The following is a 19,179-nucleotide window of genomic DNA, read 5'->3' as shown; positions in this document are numbered from 1 at the left end:
ACCCTCGGCCAAGGTAGACAAAACAAGAACATAAATGAATGTCACGGCCGACTGGAGCATGCGCTACAAACGCCACTATTGCAGGATACATTAGTTTGACGGATTCATACAAATATGTGTGCTCATGTCAAGGTAGGTAGTATTGGATGGGCGCACGGCCGGGATTGACCCAACCCACTTTCGTAAGTTTGAATAATAGGGGTTGACGTACAGTAAACAATGCCTAGCTTGCACAGTGCCAGCAATACAAGACAATGAAGGGTACTTTAGTTTACTTATTCACTTCTGGAGCAAATCCTTGACTAAAAATATCCGAAATCGCCTATTATTTTTTGTTTTTTTTTTATTCTTCCTCTGATCTCGAGATGAACGTTGCTTACCGCACCCTTCGTGCCTAGGTGGGCTAAAAAGTGGCTATACTGAGATTTTCAAGTTAAGAGCATGCATCTACTCCTGCAAACTAAAAAAGTAACAGCCACCCATTGAGCTCGTAGCTGGCCGTCTGTGTCGACATTGTCTCGTGATGGCAGCGGTGCTGCTTCGGATTCTGCACAAAGCTTGATTTCTGGACTGTTCTCCTGGACTCCTATTTCCAAGCCCGTCCAGTGAAGTGGGCGATGGTGGAGCTGTGCTTGTTGCTTTCAGAATGCGGTTCGTATTCCCCACAGTGGGAGTCGACTGTGCACACCAAAATCCTGGTTCCCTCTGGCTGATCGCCAATCGGCTCCTTGGGATGTTGGCCGTTCCCCTGGTGCCTTGCCACACACCCATGCTGTCGCACACATGTTTTGTTATGGTAGTCTTTTTTTTTTCCTCCTCTCCTTTTGGCCAGAGCCCGATCGGTTATACCCTTAGCCTCTCTGCAGTAATTTGTGCAGGCCCTTCCACCTGGTTCGACTCCGTCAAGCGCCCCTCCGTCGCTTTCTTCGTCAAGACGGCCAGAGGTTGCACTAGGTTGTTTTCTTCGTCAACCAATTTTGAGACCTAACTTAATCAACCAGGTCTCTTCTTACCCGGGTATCATTCGCTTTTGCCCAATTTATCTTGAAACCGTTGCATTCGTTCAAACGGTTTTCAATCGGTCGTTTACTATTGTTTGTTTACTGTCCTTTTACCTTTTAGCCTATCTATCATTTCTTAATTTTGTTTTTTTTTTTCTTTTCGACAGCCGATTTTCCAAACATCAAGACCAGAAAGAAGCCAACACCCACCACACGGTTACGTCCTTCCTGCACGTCGATTCCATATCTCTCTCGGCCATACCCCAACATCAATAACGTCGGCTGGCTGGTGCAGTAGCCAACTGATTGGATTTGCTGGGCGGACTCTACCATTTTGTTGAACATACGCCTGTTTTGATTGGACTTGGTGTACATCTGGCATACTCCCGGTCGGACTTGCTGCTTGTTGTCGCTTGCTGAAGACGTCGTCTTCTCCTGCGACAATGGCGAGCCGGCGAATGTCAATGTACTCGGTGACCTCAGAGGGCATGGGCGGCCCCCGAGGCGCTGGGCAACAGTCTGCCTCGGTCTCGACGACAACACTTCTCAACGCCGTTCATAACATCTATCTCGCGTCTCAGCCTTACCGCTTGGATGCAGGGACCAGTCTGGTTGTCAACACATGGCTCACAGCTACGCAGGCGGGGCCTAACGGAGAAGTTGGAGGTACCGTCGACCCTGCCCTCGCAGCGCGAGCATGGGAACACGCTCGACGCCGCGCCGAGGACGGATGTATCATTCTTGGGTATGTGTTTTGACTGGGCATGTCAAGCTTGGTTGGGTGCGAATAATTTGCTAACAGTCTGGCAGATCTCTTCACCAGTCTACCCCGTCGGTCCTCAAGTCTTTTCTCCGCTCGTTCCCTGTCTCTCTCCCTTCGTCACTGTTGAAAGCCCTCGAGGCCCTGGACCCATTCCTTCACTGTGTTACTCCGTTCAACCCTTCCGCTCCACGTCATGCCGCTTTGGGCGTAACCTTGACGATGAACCTGGCTGGCAACGTCACCGCTGCCAGCATAGCCTTGTCGCAAGCTGGAATCGACACTTCAGCCGGACTGCTCAGCATTCCAGCTGAGGCAGGGTACCGAGCCTTCGATGTCTTCTACCACCTTCTATCCAGCGCCTCGACCCCAGCTGAAAGAGAATTCTTGGGCCTCAAGAGCGCTTCCAGTTATTCTCTTTTGGCTCGCTCTGGTACTTATGATCCACCTTCATACCTGCCAACCGCAGATGACGGGGCCTCTGCGGATGATCTCCGTGCCGCGTTGAAAGATATTGGAATCAAGGGCTCTTCACATCGCGATTTTATTTCTACGCTGGCTGCGCTACTCAAGCTTGGCGACACCCTCGACTACACTGTTGATGAAGAGGTCCTGGAGGAAGTTTGTGAAGATGTGGGCGGACTTCTGGGTGTTGATCCCGAAGTTTTGGCCCGGCAATGCACCACGGAAGACCGAAAGACTCTTGTTGGCGGTCTTTACGAGGCTCTCGTCGACTGGATCATTTCCAGGGCCAACCAGGCTATCCAGGCGCAAATGACGCGCATTCGGGATGGCGATGAGTCCAGCGATGGCGGCCAAGGAGCCAGGACTCCGAATAGCGCAGAGGATAATGGTGACACTGTCTGCCTTACCATCCTTGAGGTGCCAGATCTTGCTTTGGCAAAAGCCCTCGCAATGCGGGGGGTTTTCGACGACTCCCAAGGCATCAACGCCGAGATGAAGCAGGACGGTGTGGAGGTTGCTTCGGCCGGTCAATCAGTTCTTCGTGAGACCCAGAATGCCGTTGTTGAAGCAGGACCTTTGATGGGCGACATGTCGGGCCCCAAAGGCAGAGAGAGACAACACCAATTGGAGAAGAGAGAGGAGGTTCTTGAAAAGGTCGGAATCGTCGCCGATGATGACTGCTTTCTCAAGAAGTTGCTATTCCCTGTCTCCGGAGAGGGCATTCAACTTGGTCAGGCTGGTCGGTTGGATATTCAAGGTGTCTTGGGCAGCAGTCGTGCCTGGTATCATCTCTCAATCCACCCTACAGACGACTCCCCGGCCAGTCTTGCTGCCTTGCCTTCCGTCAACTCGGCTTGGTCTGCCGGTACTGTCTCTAGACAGCTCCGTGCCTGGAGGCTGCCTGAGTGGGCCAACAGGCGCAACAAAAACCTTGATTTCACCGCCGATTTTGACGTGGATGAGTTTGTCCAGCGATACTCGATCCTGGGATGCAGAGAAGGTCGTGACGGCATCGAGACCTGGATTTTGGAGCGAGGCTGGAGCAACGGCGAAGTGGTCATTGGCCATGAACGTGTCTGGATGCGCGAGGCTGCTTGGTGGGAGGCTGAGAACATGCTCGACATGAAGCCGATGGGAGACATGCCCATGGGCGCCAGCAACCTGATGGCTCCGCCTGGTGCTATGGCCATGGATACGGGCTACTCAAACAATGGAAGCGGCTACTTCCCTCCACTTCATGACACCGCTTCCAACGGCAGCCGAGACCAATTGCTGCACCAAAGAAACCAAAGCCAAGCCACCCTCGCTGTGGGCATGGGCCACAACCCTGGAGCGGCCCCTTCCGTAGCTCCCTCGGGCTTGCGTAACGTTAGCAAGGGAGATTATGGTCTAGGAAGCAAGGGCGACAACCATCGCGATGAGATTTTGTTCAATAATGAAGGCGAATTTGTGGGCGCGCTAGACCCTGAACTTGCCAACAACAAAAAGATTGAAGAACAACAGACATCGAAATCGCGTAGGATGTGGGTGGCTCTCGTGTGGGCCATCACCTTTTGGATTCCGTCACCTCTGCTTCGCTACGTGGGCCGTATGAAGCGGCCCGATGTGCGCATGGCCTGGCGTGAGAAGTTCGCCCTGTGCTTCATTATTCTGCTGCTCAATGCCGCCATCGTCTTCTGGATCATCTTCCTCGGCCGTTTGCTTTGCCCGAATTTCGACAAGGTATGGACTCGCGATGAGGTCAGCCGCCACCAGGGCGACACTGATTTCTGGGTCAGCAACCGCGGTAAAGTTTACGATATCTCAAAGTTTTGGAAGATTCCCCACGGTGTCACGGGTCAAGAGACAACTTCGGACCTCATGCAACCATTTGCCGGTGCTAGCATGGACGCATATATTCCTCCTCCCTTGTTTAAGGCCTGTCCAGGTCTGGGAATCAATGACCGTCTGGCTCTTGATGTCAACGCCACCGATACTGAGCATTCCGAGGGAATGCACATCTCAGGTCCCCAGCAGCCCAACACGCGGTCCAAGTTGGTCAATGACAACTGGTACCAGGATACCTTCCTGCCACGGATGAAAGAGTATTACAAGGGAGAGCTCGTTTGGGACGCTGCAAAAATCAACACAGAGGGTCAGAATCAGGATCGCAAGTGGGCGATTTACAACAACAAGGTCTATGATCTCAGGGACTACTTCGCGACTTTGAAAACCAAGAACAATCTTGATCAGTACAAATTTCTCGACCAGACCCTGACCCAAGTCGTCGAAAGGAATCCCGGTACAGACGTCACCGATACCTGGAATGGGCTTCTCAGCAACGCCCAGCGCAACAACCTGACGACATATACCACCCTCCGCAACAACCTCAACTGCATGGACAACTACTTTTATGTCGGCACCGTGGATTTCCGGTATTCCGCTCGTTGCCAGACCAACAACTACTTCCTGCTGGCCTTCGCCATCATCATGTGTGCGGTCATCCTGCTCAAGTTCGTGTCAGCTCTGCAGTTCGGCTCCAAGCGTCGCCCTTCACCTCAAGACAAGTTTGTTATCTGCCAAGTGCCTGCCTATACTGAAGGCGAGGACTCGCTGAGGAAGGCGCTCGATTCGCTCACGGCTCTCCAGTATGACAACAAACGGAAGCTGATCTGCGTCATCTGTGACGGTGTTCTGACCGGTGAGGGCAACGATCGCCCGACGCCCAAGATTGTTCTCGACATTTTGGGAGTTGACCCCAAGGTCGATCCACCTGCATTGCCCTTCAAGTCAGTCGGTGCTGGCAGCGAGCAGCTGAACTACGGAAAGGTTTACTCTGGTCTCTACGAGTTTGAGGGCAACGTGGTCCCCTACGTCGTCGTCGTCAAAGTTGGCAAGGAGTCGGAACAGAGCAAAGCCAAGCCTGGTAACCGAGGCAAGCGTGACTCCCAAATTCTGCTCATGAGCTTCCTCAATCGCGTTCACCACCGTGCCCCGATGAACCCGCTCGAGCTCGAAATGTTCCACCAGATCAACAACATCATCGGCGTTGACCCCGAGCTTTACGAATACCTCCTCATGATTGACGCTGATACTTGCGTTCGTGAGGATGCCCTGACCCGACTTGTGGCTTCGTGCGCATCCGACGCAAAGATTGCCGGCATTTGCGGTGAGACCAGCTTGCAAAATGAGGAACGTTCATGGTGGACAATGATCCAGGTCTACGAATACTTTATTTCCCACCACCTGGCCAAGGCTTTCGAGTCTCTGTTTGGCAGTGTTACCTGTTTGCCTGGATGGTAAGAAGCACTCGGTCCTTTCCTCGCCCTGGAATATCAACTAGTGCATGACTAACCGATATACGACACAGTTTCACAATGTATCGCCTGCGTACTGCCGACAAGGGCAAGCCTTTGATCATTTCGGACAACGTCATCAGGGACTACAGCGATTGCTATGTCGACACTCTGCACAAGAAGAACCTGCTATCGCTCGGAGAAGATCGTTATCTCACCACCCTGATGACCAAGCATTTCCCCTACATGTCGTTCAAGTTCAACCCCAACGCATTCTGTCAGACTGCGGCGCCGGAGAAGTGGAGCGTTTTGCTTTCACAACGTCGACGATGGATCAACTCGACCATCCACAACCTGGTTGAACTGATGACCCTCAAGGAGATGTGCGGTTTCTGCTGCTTCAGCATGCGATTCGTTGTGTTTGTCGATTTGTTTGGAACCATCATCCTCCCGGCCACCTGCGTTTACCTCGGATATCTGATCTACACTGTCGCCTCCGGAAATGGGCCGTTCCCGCTCATTACGCTTATCATGTTGGCTGCCGTTTACGGTCTCCAGGCGTTGATTTTCATTCTCAAGCGTCAATGGCAGCATATCGGATGGATGATCATTTACCTCATCGCCTTCCCGATCTACTCATTCATCCTCCCGATCTACTCTTTTTGGAACCAGGACAACTTCTCGTGGGGTAACACCCGTATTGTGGTGGGTGAGTCTGGCAAAAAGACCATCGTGGCCGTCGACGACGAAGGCTTCGACCCTCGGTCCATTCCTCTCCAGCGCTGGGACGACTACGCTCTTGCAAACAACCTTCCTGGCCGTCGTGGTGGTAGTGGTCCGACCGAGAAGATGGATCACGTCTTTGCCGACGCTTACGAGATGGACGACATGCGCTCAGTGTACTCGGCGGCCCATCCGGGTAGCGTCCTCACCGGCATGAACCGCAGCACGGCCTACATCTCGCCCAACAGCCCTGCGCCCTACCAGCACATGTCGCGCTCGCCTACCTATGCGGGGCCCACACCCTACTCTGACAACCCGGCCGCACGACAGTCTGTGGTGAGCATGTCACCTTACCAGGACGCAAACCCGCAAAATCACGGACGCATGATGAGCATGAGCAACCTGCGCAACGTGGCCAATGCCTCACCTGTGCCGACACGGGCGGGTACGGCGATGGGTTTTGCTGGCGGGTCACGGCCGCCCCTGGGCCAGTCTGAGGCAGCTAGGCAGAGCACCATGAGCTTTGATTTCCAGCGCAACGCCGCTGGCCCCGACGACATGCAGATCGTGGATGCCATTCGGGGCGTGTTGATGGAGGTCGACCTGGACACGGTGACCAAGAAGCAGGTGCGCGCTCTTGTGGAGCAAAGGTTGCAGACGGAACTGGTCGGCGAGAGGAGGACATTCCTGGACCGCCAGATCGACAATGAGCTTGCGAATATGTAATCTAGCCGCCATGGCTTTCCCGTACAAATGTCTCTGAGCTAGAATCATTTGTTCCTTTCCTTGTTTCGTTTTTATTTTTTTATCGACAATTTTTTGTGCATTTTAAAATAATTTGGATAAACCTTGTGTCTGCATTGTCGGTTAACCAGTCTATGTTTTCTCCTGATCATGTTGTATATCCTTTCAGGGTGTCAAAAAAGAATGGAAGTGCCTGGGACTCGTATATAGACGATCAGTGTCTTGGTATTTAATAATGGAGAATATGCTACGATGAATCAAGAACCACAACCAGACTCATTTTAATCACAGAAGCATTGGCAGTACTGTCGGTTGTGTCCCAAAGCGAGTTTTCAAGCTGCAGTGGTTCTCATCTCTGGCGACGGAGTCAAGTTGAATATGATTAGAAAATATAGTTGTAATCAGACTATGATGCGAGCTTAGTAGCGTTGACTAATTGATGTGTGTTCTCTTTTTGATGGGATTCAAGAGTAGGAATCGTTAGAATAATGATAAACCACCATGGCAAAACACACTTGCTGACTTGTCGCATATTGAAAGCTATTAAAAGAAATGCCATGTCTCTTGGCACGGGGATATATATATTGGGCTGGCTGTAGGACTTTTGCTATTGCCGGTCTGCTTCGGAGGATGCAAATCGGGTCGGGACCATGATAGAGATATGGCAAGTACTACATCTGCAGAAGCTCTGCGTCGCAGAATGGAGCGTAGCATTTCATTACATAGTTCATGTAGTATTTCCATTACGGCGTTGATAGAGTTTTCCGGCCTGGGACAGCACTGCTAGGGGCTCGGGANNAAAAAAAAAAAAAAAAAAAGAGAGAGAAAACCAAATTGGATTTTAGACATTGTATTTGTCTCAGCGTGTCTTTTTAAAGAAAACATGTGCCAGTCAAGCAATAAGGACGAGCTCGGTGGAAATTGCCGTCTGGAAGCCTATTTGCCCTACACGATGATAGATTATTTCTTGGAAGGGTGTTTACCCGCAGGACACAAGGCGGACAGTTTGTCAGGCATCGGCTATTCCGCTGTGATTCCGATCTGCTGCTCCGTATCGGAGAGTAACTAAGAATCACAACTACACGCAGCCACTCTTCTGGGTCATGATGATATTCTCCGGAGCAATTCACCCAGCTGCTTAACTCGTAGCGAATAAAGTACTACATAAGAAGGGGGGGGGAAACCTTCCTGTGGGATCTCTGCCACGAATGCTACCACGCGTATTAGAGGAAGAAATAAATAAAAACTACCGGGTCTTTCTTTCGGTCCTTGAGTATTCTACTTAAAGCTCATAATAGACGGATAAAGGATATGGTGCCAGGTAGAGGCGGAGAATGTGTGCCGCTTGAGGGAACACTTCTAGGGCTTTTGGCTACCGGATTTGAGAGGGCCGAGACAGCCAGTCAAGGGGTAGGCCGGACGATAAGGTGGAAGCGGAAGGTAAGTTTCAAGGACGGAGCCACGAAGGGTACTTGGGACCTGCACCGACCGGGCGAGCGAATAGATGGACCAGTATTGAACGACGGTATAGAAGTCACGCCAGAGGCATGCACCAGGGGTTGTGGCGACCCAGTTCAGATCAGAGGCGTGGGATTGCCCAATCCCACGAGAGCAGGGTCCCTTCAAGAGTATACGCAAGGAGAAGAAGAAGAAGAAGAAGAAGAAGAAGAAGAAACAGCGAGGCTACAGCGACCTACGCCGCACATATTTTCTCCTTTCTGGCACGGGACCGACTTGACCCACGAAACAACCAACAGGGAGACGCGGGCAATCATGTGCAAGCCCTTGTCGTCAGACGAGCTGAGGGCCGCAGCGGCGGGCGGAGGCTATGTGTACGTATTCAGCCTGCCGCACAGCGAAGCCGTGAGTCCGCCGACGGGCCACGTCAAGATCGGGATGACGACGCGGTCGGTCCCCGAGCGGATGCAGAGGATCGCGAGCGCGTGCCGGTACGAGCCCTCGGCGGTCTGGAGCTCGTTCACGCGGTATCCGCTGCGCGTGGAGCGGCTCTGTCACGCGCAGCTCCGAGGCCGGCGCCGCAGGGAGTCGCCCGGTTGCCCCGGCTGCGGTCGGGCTCACCGGGAGTGGTTCGAGGTCAGCCCGCCAGAGGCCGAGCGGGTGGTGGGCTTGTGGACCGAGTGGATCGAACACGCTGAGCCGTACCACGAGCACACGGGCGAGCTCAAGTCCGAGTGGAGTGAGCGCCTGGGCGAGGTACAGATTCACGATGAACCTGGCCGCTGCTGGGGCATCTTTTGTGGTGATGTGGCAGTGACGATGGGGGCGAGTGGCAAAATATGAGTCCACAGTCTGATATTATTGTTTTCTTTTGCTCGTCAGAACTTTTTTTTGTTTTTATCTGGTTTCTTTTCTGGGGTTATCATGTACGCAAAAAGATACAGATAAAAAAATAGGATGGCCAACATCGGGTTAGTATCAGACCGCGTCCTTGATGGGTGGAGGAGCGTGCAGGTTTGGCACAAGGCCCCAGCGCGGAGTATGCACGACGTGTCTTATACTGAAAAGGCTACTACGTGGCTGGCCATTGCCCCAATGCCTGCATGTCACCTTGGCTCAAGGTTTTTTTTTTTTTTTTTTTTTTTTTTTTTTTGAATGCATTCCTCTGCATAATATAATGATGGCTTTGTTTCTACTAACAAGGGCCGTGTTTATGTATACGAACAAACATGCGCGGCAGCCGCGCATCTTGGCGAATTCCAGGAAAGAGATGTTAGCTGCCGGTGACTGTAGTAATAGCAGTATCATTTCAAGGTATGTTTAGTGTTGACTTGGGTGGTTATCCAAGTAGGTATCAGTAATACACTTGGCGAGGAAGCAACAGTAAAATTATGACCCCCTTGTCATTTCGCCGCTTGGTCGATGAACCATGCCGAGGTTGTGACCCCCAAACCAAATGACGCCAACCCAATTGCTTGTTCTCCTGGTCCAAAGTTTCACGTTTCTTCAGAATGCCCCCCATGTTTAGAAGCTAGCCGCCGAAATATGTCCGTCGTCAACATGGGTACACGGTCTGCAACGCGCACAGACAGACAGAAAAAAAAGCTCATCGCACAGGCCGGCGGAAAAGAAGTGGCAAGACAGGCTAATGACACGCTAAAGACTTCGGCTCGTCCAGGAGCCTAGGCCCGTCCCTTTGTTGACCGCGCGGGTGACAACGGGGGAGGAGCCGCGCGAGATAGGACACTTGAGTTAAGCTCTATTCCGTCGAATGTCAAAATGAAGATGAGATCAAAAGACTGCCGCATGCCAATTTGGAACCCCAATAGTTTGTTGGTTTTTCTTAAAGGATGCCCGAGCGTACTGCCTGCCAGGTGCTTGTTGGAGATGCTAATATTAGGTTGGCCGCGGCTGATAGTAGAAAAGAAAAATAGTATACTGTACAGAAAGATGCGTATTCCGAGGCTGAGATTTGCCGAAAACAAAGGCGAGAACATACAGAATGTAAAAAGACGAGAGGAAATATAGTTCGGTTCCTCCCGCATACACGACGACCCTGCCTGCAGTGAGGCTGGCGTCTGAAAATGTTGGTTAATTCAATCAATGAAGGAATGGCCTTTCCAACCTCGCGATTGGACCTGGGGAATTCCAATCATGTTCGTCAGATCCGGACGGAGCTCCTAGGACAAAGCTCACGGCCACTCTTGTTTTTTTTTTTTTTTTTTCCTTCTCTCTGTGAGCCACGTCCTCTACATGCTCACCTCACTTGTTGGCATATCAACCACTTTTTTTTTCTACCTTCTGCCCAAGCACAGACGCCTCTCTACTCTCCTTAGACCCATGACCGGGCTCATGGCCATCGTGCGTTTCACCTCAGCTTCTAGAAAAACATGCGTCCGACTATGGTGATCTGACAGCGGAATCATGTCCCTAGCTAGCTGTACATGGGTTAAAGGAAAGGCCGCCTGGAAACATGCCAGAGGTAGAAACAAGCAATATCGCCCCAGAGTGCATGCTCGTGGACATGTTGGTGCAGCATCAGAGTGCACCAAAGCAATCGAACGTGCCCTGAGCTCCGAGATCAAATCAACAGACGATCCGGAGGGACGTGCCCCGGGATGGACTCACGGTCCGTAGACAGAGCCTCTTTTTCGTTGTGTGTGTGTGTGTGAATGTGTGTGAGCATTTTGTATGTGACAATGTCAAACGCCCCCGTGTATAAAATACCATGCCATCTCTCGCTCCAAGTCGAAAATGGAAGAGAATCATCAAGCCATCAAATCATCTGCATTTCCTAGACTCCTCTAGACTCTAAAGAGCTCTTTCGTGAAGATTCCGCTGGTCGGTTAGCAATAAGCACGCAACACACACAAAACAGCTCCAGACCTTCATTTATTTCTTCATTTTTCTTCAGACAATAAACAAATACCCTTCTCTCAACCTTCACATTCTTTATAACTTTTTTTTTTTTTTTGGCTCGTTCCCTTCTTATTCTCTCTCCACATTTTCAATATGCGCGCCTCAACCGTCATCCTCAACTCCCTGCTCCTGGCCACTGGTCTTGCAGCCCCCGCCGTTGTCAAGAGGGACCTGGCGTCCATCCAAGGCGCGCTCAAGACCATCGAGACTAGTCTCGGCAAGCTCACCACCGCCGTCAAGGGCATCACGACCGACCCGCAGAGCGGGCCCCCGGTCCTGTCGGCCTCTGACGACCTCTCCAAGGTCATCAAGCAGGCTACCACCGACATCAACGCCAGCCAGGAGCTCTCGCTCCAGGATGCCCTGACCCTGCAGCAGTCGTCGGGCGGCTTGACCACGGCCGTCAAGGACACCATCGACGCCCTCAAGGGCAAGAAGGACACTCTCGACCAGCTCGGCTTCACCAAGATTGCCGTCCAGACCCTCCAGACCCAGAAGACCGACTCGACCGCCCTCGGCAAGGCCATCGTCTCCAAGATCCCCGCCATCGGACAGAGCATCGCCCAGCAGGCCGTCGACCAGGTCACCGCCCAGATCGACGACGGCATCAAGGCCCTGCAGGCACCCCCCGCTGCCGGCGCCGCCCCTCCCGCCGCCGGTGCCTCGCCTTCGCCCGCCACCCCCGCCGCCCCCAAGCAGTCTGGCGCCCCCAAGGCCACCCCGGCCCCCGCCCCTGCTGCTTCTGCTGGCGAGAACAACAAGGCCGCCACCAACCCGCTCACCAGCGCCACCGGTGCGCTCCTCGGCACCTCCGGCGCCCAGCCCGCCGCCGCCCCCGCTGCCGGTGGTGCTCCCAACATCAACGGCGCTCTGGCTCAGGTTGGCGCCGTCGCCGGCCTGAACAACGGCAAGGGCCAGCCCAACACCGCCAACCCCATCAGCCAGGCTGCCGGCCAGCTCCTCAACCCCAAGCCCGCTGGTGCCGCCAAATAAATTCCTCGGCAACCTTGGAACGCGAGCGATCTTCGCAAATCGGTGAAGGGGACATGGTGGTGGTAGTGATGGAAGATGAGGCATTCACGATTAATTTGTACTTAGCATCATGTGCGATTTTTTTTGGTGAATATCACGCCCTTGATGGGTTCGTTTCTTTTCTTTACTCGAGCATTGCCATCACACTGAACCATGAGTGACTGACTTTGATGTGGACTGGCTGATTGATTGTCAGTACTTGATCCAGACCTGATGCAAAGTAATTTTTTTGATCAGATTCCATCTTTAGAATGCTGTAGAATTGAAAGTGGCAATGTGATCTTGTTCAAATCGTCATCAAAAATCAAAACCCAGTTCGGCTCAACTTTGGCTCAAATGTCGACTCAAAACAAACAAACAACCAACCAACCAACCTTGACCAATTCAGTGAAATCACCCCAGTTGATCTTTCCCACGTGAGACCAAAAGCAGCTCAGGACAAGACGAAATCATCACGTGAACACACACATGCTTTTCCACCTTCGGCCTTGGGGACCCACATGACCTTCTGCTCTGTCCTCCTGTCTTGTTTACCCCCTTGGGCATCCCTGTCATGGCTAATAGGCAATGAATTGCCCCGGTTGCAAGCCTGGGTGCCGAGGTCCATTTGGGTTTTGTTTCGGTCCACACCGTCATTGTCTGGGGAAAAGAACCGAAGCCGCCAAACTGCGCGCCGCTTTGATCCTCTGTACAAATCACGTCTCTCCAATTACCCAGCAACTTTTCTCCAACGTTTGGAACTTATAACCATACCATACCTTTCATCAAACCAACCAAAAAAAAAAAAAATAAAAGTATAGATATATATATACAAAACATCTAGAATACTCCATTGCTCGGATTTCTTTTATTCTAGCATAATAGCATATAATCTCAGCATACATTCTTTTTTTTTTTATCAAACTTCCAATCAACACAAACCCAACAAACCGCCCATCATGTCCAAGACCTTCACCCCCGCCGATGTAGCCCAGCACAAGGACGAGAAGAACGGCATCTACATCATTGTCGACGACGGCGTCTACGACATCACAAGTGGGTGCTTCCCCCTTTTTTTTTTTTTTTTTCTTATCCCCCATTGTCTGTTTTTGCCAGTCTCTTTTCAAAATCTATACTAACCAATAAACAAGACTTCATCGACGAGCACCCCGGTGGCCCCAAGATCCTGAAGCGCATGGCTGGAAAGGACGCGACCAAGGCCTTTTGGAAGTACCACAGCAAGCACGTGCTGGACAAGTACGCCGAGAAGCTCAAGGTCGGCACCGTGGCCGACAAGGCGAAGCTGTGATTTTTCTTTCTTCCTCCTTCTTGTCCATCTGTATTTCACCTCCAAGACTGTAAATACGCATCGTCTCTTCAAATCCTTCAATTATTCCCGCCGGTCCTGTTTGTGATGTGCGCTCTTTGTCCTGTGAGAATGTCTGTTTGACCATGTTTTCATCCGTGATTGTGCATCGTGGTCACTTGAGACGGACGGGCATCCATTTGTTAGCTGACTAGCATCACTCATCCATTCGCTCCCTCTCCGGTTGATTTTTAACACTTTCAGAGACACAGAAAACAACCACTCCATCGAATCCAGCATTCTTTCAAAATATTCATTCCCTTTTTTTTTATTTTATCTAACCCGCCCTCTGTCGCAAGAGCGGCAAATCACTTCCGGGTATTTACGATGCAAATGCTTTCTTTTGTTTTCCCCCAATAACCTAGTCACGCGCCAGAATAATAACAATAACAATTAACTCCATGTACGCCGTCGCCATGAATCCCCCCCTGACGCTTGAATTTAAAAACATCCCCTACCGTCCAAAGCAAACAGTTCCAAGCGGCAAGGTGGCCATTTCTTTTGATCTCCGTTTGTGCTTGGACATGGACAGCAACTCTGTATCCTTGTAAGCCAGCAGATCGCCGTCTTATTGTTTGGCAATTTATTACACATGCCAGTCTTATCGGGAAAGGCAAGCAACCTTGGCCGAAGCCGAGAGGCATTCCAATCCGCACTACCTGCCGTTGCCAGCTACGACGCCGACCGATGCAGCCGCGACCTCTTTCTGGAACTCAAGTACAATGTTCTTGGCCAGCTTGATAAGTAGCCCCTCTGCCTGCTCAATCTCTTGTTTCTGTGTGTCGTTTGCAGGCTGCATGAAGCTTGCATCACACAGACCCAGCACGCGGTTGATTGCTGAGAGAACCAGCGCTTCCGACCTCTCCTCTCCCAGCTTTCCCTTGAGCGTGTCGATCCCCAACTTCTTGAATGATGTCAGTTTCTCAATGAGTTTGGGGTCCGCGAGGATTGGGTATTTCTGTCTCGCAGTGTCAAACACCGTCATAATGACCTTTTCGACTGTGGCCACACTGGCAGGCGCAATCGAAACGGTAGAGAACCCTAGGCCACGGTTGATGACCGACATGGCTACCAGCTCCGCCGCCTGTGGCACCTTCTTCTCAAGCTGGTTGATCACTTGAATGCGGAAATTCTTGAGGAAGTTGGCCACATCTGGATCGATGGCAGGTTTGAGTGGAGGCAACACGGCAGCCGGAGGAGCTGCCATCGTTGCCCTGTTGGCGCCCAGCTGAGCACCGGAATTCTGATGCATTGACCCCATCGCACCTGGGTGAGCTCCTCGGGCCCCTTGCATTTGGTTTTGATTGTAGTTGACGGGTTGTGGTCTCGGTTGTTGAGGTGCCTGGTGTTGTGCATGTGCTTGTTGCTGTGGTGTACTCATTGTAGCGGGTGCAGCTTGATTCGAAGGTGCTGGCGCGTATGATGACTGCTGTTTATTGGTAAATGCAGGGTTGTAGGGTGGTTGCTGCGGCCCAGACTGTGGTTGTCGCGTAGTATTACCTTGCATGTAGCCCGGTAACTGTGTTGGAGCTGGAGTAGGGGCTTGTGGATATGCCGAAGGGGCCTGGTAGCTGGCCTGTGGCATAGGATGCTGATTGACGACTCCTGCGGGCTGATGTGGTGGCAGTGGCTGCTTTGGAGCCTGAGCCGTTTGAGGCAAGCCGTGGCCCATCTGCATACCAGGGGTAGGCGATGGTCCAAGCGAATACCCCTGAGCCACGTGGTATTGTGGTTGTTGAGGGATTTGTGACGTCCATTGTGTTGCACCCCCCATGTTGGGAGGAGCGGCCATCTTTTGATCCGGTGAGCCCGCTTTGCGTTTCCTGCCAGCGTCCAATTCCACGCCAGGAACACGCTTCCACATATGATCATCCTTGTAGAATGCCTCGTTCCCAATCAAGTTATGCCTCACGCTACTCTCCCAGCCCTTGGTATCCACCTCAAAGTAATACCAAGGGTACTTCATCTGGATGCGCTTGTACACCTGCTTCAAAGTGAACCCTTCGGGTGGCGCCTCCATGAGAACCTCGTCAATCAGAACACTGTAGTTCTTGTTGGGCTTCTGCAGCTGCTCCTCGGTGTAGTCCTCCCGCTTGAGCTCGAGCGGTGGGGTCTTGTGCTTCTCTTTCCTCTTCTCTCTGGCAGCCTTCTCGCCATCCGACGCCTCACCGTCTTCATTCTTTGGCTTCCGCGGCTTGTACTTGCGCTTCTCCGGCCTGTCCTCGGCCCCTTCTGGAAGGGGATTTTTCCTAGGCCTGCCAACTTTTCTCTTGATCGGAGGATCTCCTGGGACGGGTGGTGGGGCGTTTTTCTTGGCTTCCTCCAGAGCTGCTTTCCTCAGCAGCCTCTCCTCCCTCTTGGATCTTATGCCGTTCTTGGGAGGCCTGCCAGGGCCTCTCTTCTTTGGGATATCTGATGAATCTGGCAAAGGAAGCTGCGTCTTGGCTGAGGCTGAGCCACCTGTATCGTCATCCTCAACGGTGGGCATAGGAACGTCCGCAGCAGGGTCGTCCTCACCCGCGTCGTCAAGATCCATCTCATCGAGATCGGATAGAGGCTCGTCATCGCTATCCGGTTCAGCCGCCTGCGCTTGAGCCTCTTCATCTCCCGATTCGCTTGTAGTGCTGCGTGCGTCACCGCCATGAGCACTCTCGAACTCAAAGCTCATCTCCTTGCCACCCTCCGAATGCGGGCGTAAGGGTTGCTCTTCAGGGTAGTCTTCTGCGCCTGTCTCGCCATCCTTGACTCCGTTGATGAAGAACTGGAACTCGACATCACTGATTTGAAGCATGCAACCGCTGCGGAGTACCACGGTCGTCATTTCGGTATGGAAGACATCGTCATAAAAGAAACCGTTCCTCCCAAGGCAGGTCGCTTCGAAGACTTGTTTGTCTGGATTAAACAGAATCTTGAGGTGCTCTCGGGATATTGACCTTGTCCCCGAGTACCTGGGAGAATGTATGCGGACGTCGGCTCGCTGATGAGGCGATGGTTTGAGCTTTTCCAAGTCAACCTTGGCGGCGCCTGGTGTATGTTCCACGTATTGCCTGTCAGGTAATAAACCTAATAGACGTCCGTTCGCTGGGGAGTTGCCTCGAGTGCCATTATTCAATGGAGACTGCCCTCGTTTGTCTGTTGCCCGTGCTCTCTTCCGTCGTTTGCGCGGGGGTTTGTCTGGGTTATCCGACTCAGACGATGCTGGACCAAGCATGCCACCTTCCTCGGACACGTACGACTTGCTATATTTCTCCCGTGCCTGGAACAGTTCCTCTGGCTCCATTTCAGGCTCCGGCAAGCCTTCTCGTTGGGCCTGCAGAACCCTCTCTCGATGTGCAGCCCTTCGGTCTTCTGCTTTCTTCTGCTCAACCATGGCTTTATAGTCGCGACCAATCACGACTTCGTACGTAGTCACCTGGAAGATACTGTCGGCAAACTCTATGCGAGCAAAGGACTCGAGTCCCTTGGACGGAGTAATCTGAGCCCCATCCATCTGGCCGCTGTTGTTGACAGCCAGGGAATTTGCGCCCCCGTTTTGCTGGATGGGCAAGATGACATTCGAGGGATTGATAGTCGGCTGCATATTCGCAGCTCGGTTCAAGGACTGTTGGTTTCCGTCATTTTTCATAGCCATGAGAAGCTGCGCAGGTGATGCTGTCGTCACCGACGACATGATGATCTGGTGAAAAGCAATCATTGTGCTTGTCATGGCGTCGGGATTCTTCGCCGCGAGGTCCCAGTCGATGAAGGTCTGTCCCATGTTACCCGCTCCATTTAGACCGACCATAGGCGTTGTCATGCCTGCGGTTAGCGCCTGTTCGCCCTGGGAGATAGCGGCGAGAAGGTTCGCTTGGAATGGTTGAAGGTCCGCCACAGTCTGATACTGGCTTGTTGCGGTGCCCGGCTGAGGTGCCGGCAATTGGGATGCGTTCTCAGCAGGCGTTTGCGGTAGAGCTGAGGTATCCAGGCTTTTTGATGGAGCAGCGGGATCGGGTTTTGGAGTCTGCGGTCTACCTTCAGCCGGCGGCTCGGATGCGGTAGAGCCCATCGCGACTGACGGTTCCGGGTTTGCGGTGGCGGCGGCAGCATCGTGGTCTGGTTCTGCCTCGTCTTTCGGACCTCCAGTCTGATCCTGGGATTCGGGTTTGACCTCCGCCGCAGGTGTCGTATTCGAATCCATCGCGACTGGCGGAGGAGCAGGCTCGTCGGGAGCGTGGGGGTCTGGACGCGGCGATTTTGGGCGACTTGGGCCCTCGGGCTCATTTACGGGCGAAGTCATCGCTGGTCAAACAAAGTTAGACAGCTCCTTCGCCATGAGAGGCGCGGTCGGGGTTTCGGTGGCGCGTTTTGCAGGTGCTGCTTTCCTCGGAGCCCGTCGACAACAGCCTTGTCGTGTTGGATGGGCAGAGATCCAAGATTCATTCGCATAGATCCAAGGGCGGCAGTCAAGCCTTCTCCAATAATGGGGTACACCGGCCCAGAAAAAGTTTAGCCCACGTCCCAATTTTCGACGGCGTATCCCTGTCGCTGCACAAGGCGAGACTACTGATTGGCTAGACCCCGCTCCAGGGATATCCATGGCCCGCTCTAGCACCTGCTTCCAAGTCCATTGCCTGCAGGCGCGACTTGGCATGGGTCGGCGTGTTTAATTCTGTTGGGTGAGGAAAAAAAAAAAAAAAAAAAAAAAAAAAAAAAGGTAGTCGCGACCTGTAATGACCTGCTGTAGACCTACCTACTATTACATGATACCTACCTTGCATATTGCACACGTACTGTACCTACCTTCCTATACCTTACACTTAGCTAGTCCTGGAGGCGTATCAACCACAATACAAAAAGCTTCTTAAGATGCTTTGGTTTTAGTTTCAATACGAGTCTGCAATCCTTTGATCATGGTTTGTCTGCAGCCCCTCCGTCGAACAATTTCCACAAAGTCTGTGCTCCGATGAATCCTCTATAACAATCAACGCGGCTAGCAGTCTTCTTCTCTTCACAAAGAAAAGAAAAGAAAGAAAGAAAAACCAAAGCGATCACTGGAGCATTGCCAAATTCATGTTCCTACTCAGAATTTACGGTTTGGTCTTCCTTACTAGCTCACCTTAACTACATACATTAAAGGCCTGAAGTCTTCCAGCCAAGTCTTGGAAAGCCCATGACACCTTTGTGTTACGCCTCACCTTTACATGGTCAATCTTGTGAAAGTACAATCATGTATACCCACATGGCCTGCATTCAGCACCCCGCTAATCAAGCTGGTAGGAAAGTAGAATCCACAACCCTAGTTGGCTCAGATGTTCATTTTGGCCCGCCATTTTGTCGTGGTGTAGTAAGCCCCAGTATGTAGAAGATATCCAAATAACTAACATCAGACCCTCCCGGGCCAAATCCTGATAAGGGCCTCGCCGACTACTGTTGGGGACCATGGTGGGAATATCAGGTTACCAGACCGCGTAGGAAGGG

At 52.2% G+C, this 19,179-nt stretch overlaps 5 protein-coding genes across 5 annotated transcripts; 3 read left to right on the top strand and 2 right to left on the bottom strand.

Moving 5' to 3' along the window:
- Nucleotides 1–1,444: 1,444 nt before the first annotated feature.
- Nucleotides 1,445–9,269, top strand: PpBr36_03073 (uncharacterized protein; the record flags this gene model as incomplete). The annotated part of the gene is made up of 4 exons (XM_029890249.1): nt 1,445–1,746; nt 1,812–5,504; nt 5,576–6,946; nt 8,726–9,269. The coding sequence occupies 4 exons, from the start codon at nt 1,445–1,447 to the stop codon at nt 9,267–9,269; spliced, it is 5,910 nt and encodes a 1,969-aa protein (XP_029752925.1).
- Nucleotides 8,795–9,674, bottom strand: PpBr36_03072 (uncharacterized protein; the record flags this gene model as incomplete). The annotated part of the gene is made up of 3 exons (XM_029890248.1): nt 8,795–8,977; nt 9,048–9,220; nt 9,656–9,674. 3 exons carry the CDS (start codon nt 9,672–9,674, stop codon nt 8,795–8,797), a joined length of 375 nt encoding a protein of 124 aa, XP_029752924.1.
- Nucleotides 9,675–11,438: 1,764 nt separating this feature from the next.
- On the top strand, nt 11,439–12,338 carry PpBr36_03071 (uncharacterized protein; the record flags this gene model as incomplete). The annotated part of the gene is made up of 1 exon (XM_029890247.1): nt 11,439–12,338. The coding sequence occupies one exon, from the start codon at nt 11,439–11,441 to the stop codon at nt 12,336–12,338; it is 900 nt and encodes a 299-aa protein (XP_029752927.1).
- A 977-nt stretch (nt 12,339–13,315) lies between these two features.
- On the top strand, nt 13,316–13,665 carry PpBr36_03070 (uncharacterized protein; the record flags this gene model as incomplete). Its single annotated transcript, XM_029890246.1, has 2 exons — nt 13,316–13,412; nt 13,508–13,665. The coding sequence occupies 2 exons, from the start codon at nt 13,316–13,318 to the stop codon at nt 13,663–13,665; spliced, it is 255 nt and encodes an 84-aa protein (XP_029752926.1).
- Nucleotides 13,666–14,377: 712 nt separating this feature from the next.
- PpBr36_03069 (uncharacterized protein) lies at nt 14,378–17,998 on the bottom strand (the record flags this gene model as incomplete). Its single annotated transcript, XM_029890245.1, has 1 exon — nt 14,378–17,998. The coding sequence occupies one exon, from the start codon at nt 17,996–17,998 to the stop codon at nt 14,378–14,380; it is 3,621 nt and encodes a 1,206-aa protein (XP_029753842.1).
- Between the last annotated feature and the right edge of the window lie 1,181 nt (nt 17,999–19,179).

This window comes from Pyricularia pennisetigena, chromosome 3 (assembly GCF_004337985.1).
Source record: "Pyricularia pennisetigena strain Br36 chromosome 3, whole genome shotgun sequence".
NCBI lineage: Eukaryota > Fungi > Ascomycota > Sordariomycetes > Magnaporthales > Pyriculariaceae > Pyricularia > Pyricularia pennisetigena.
This window is presented reverse-complemented; position numbering and strand designations above follow the sequence as displayed.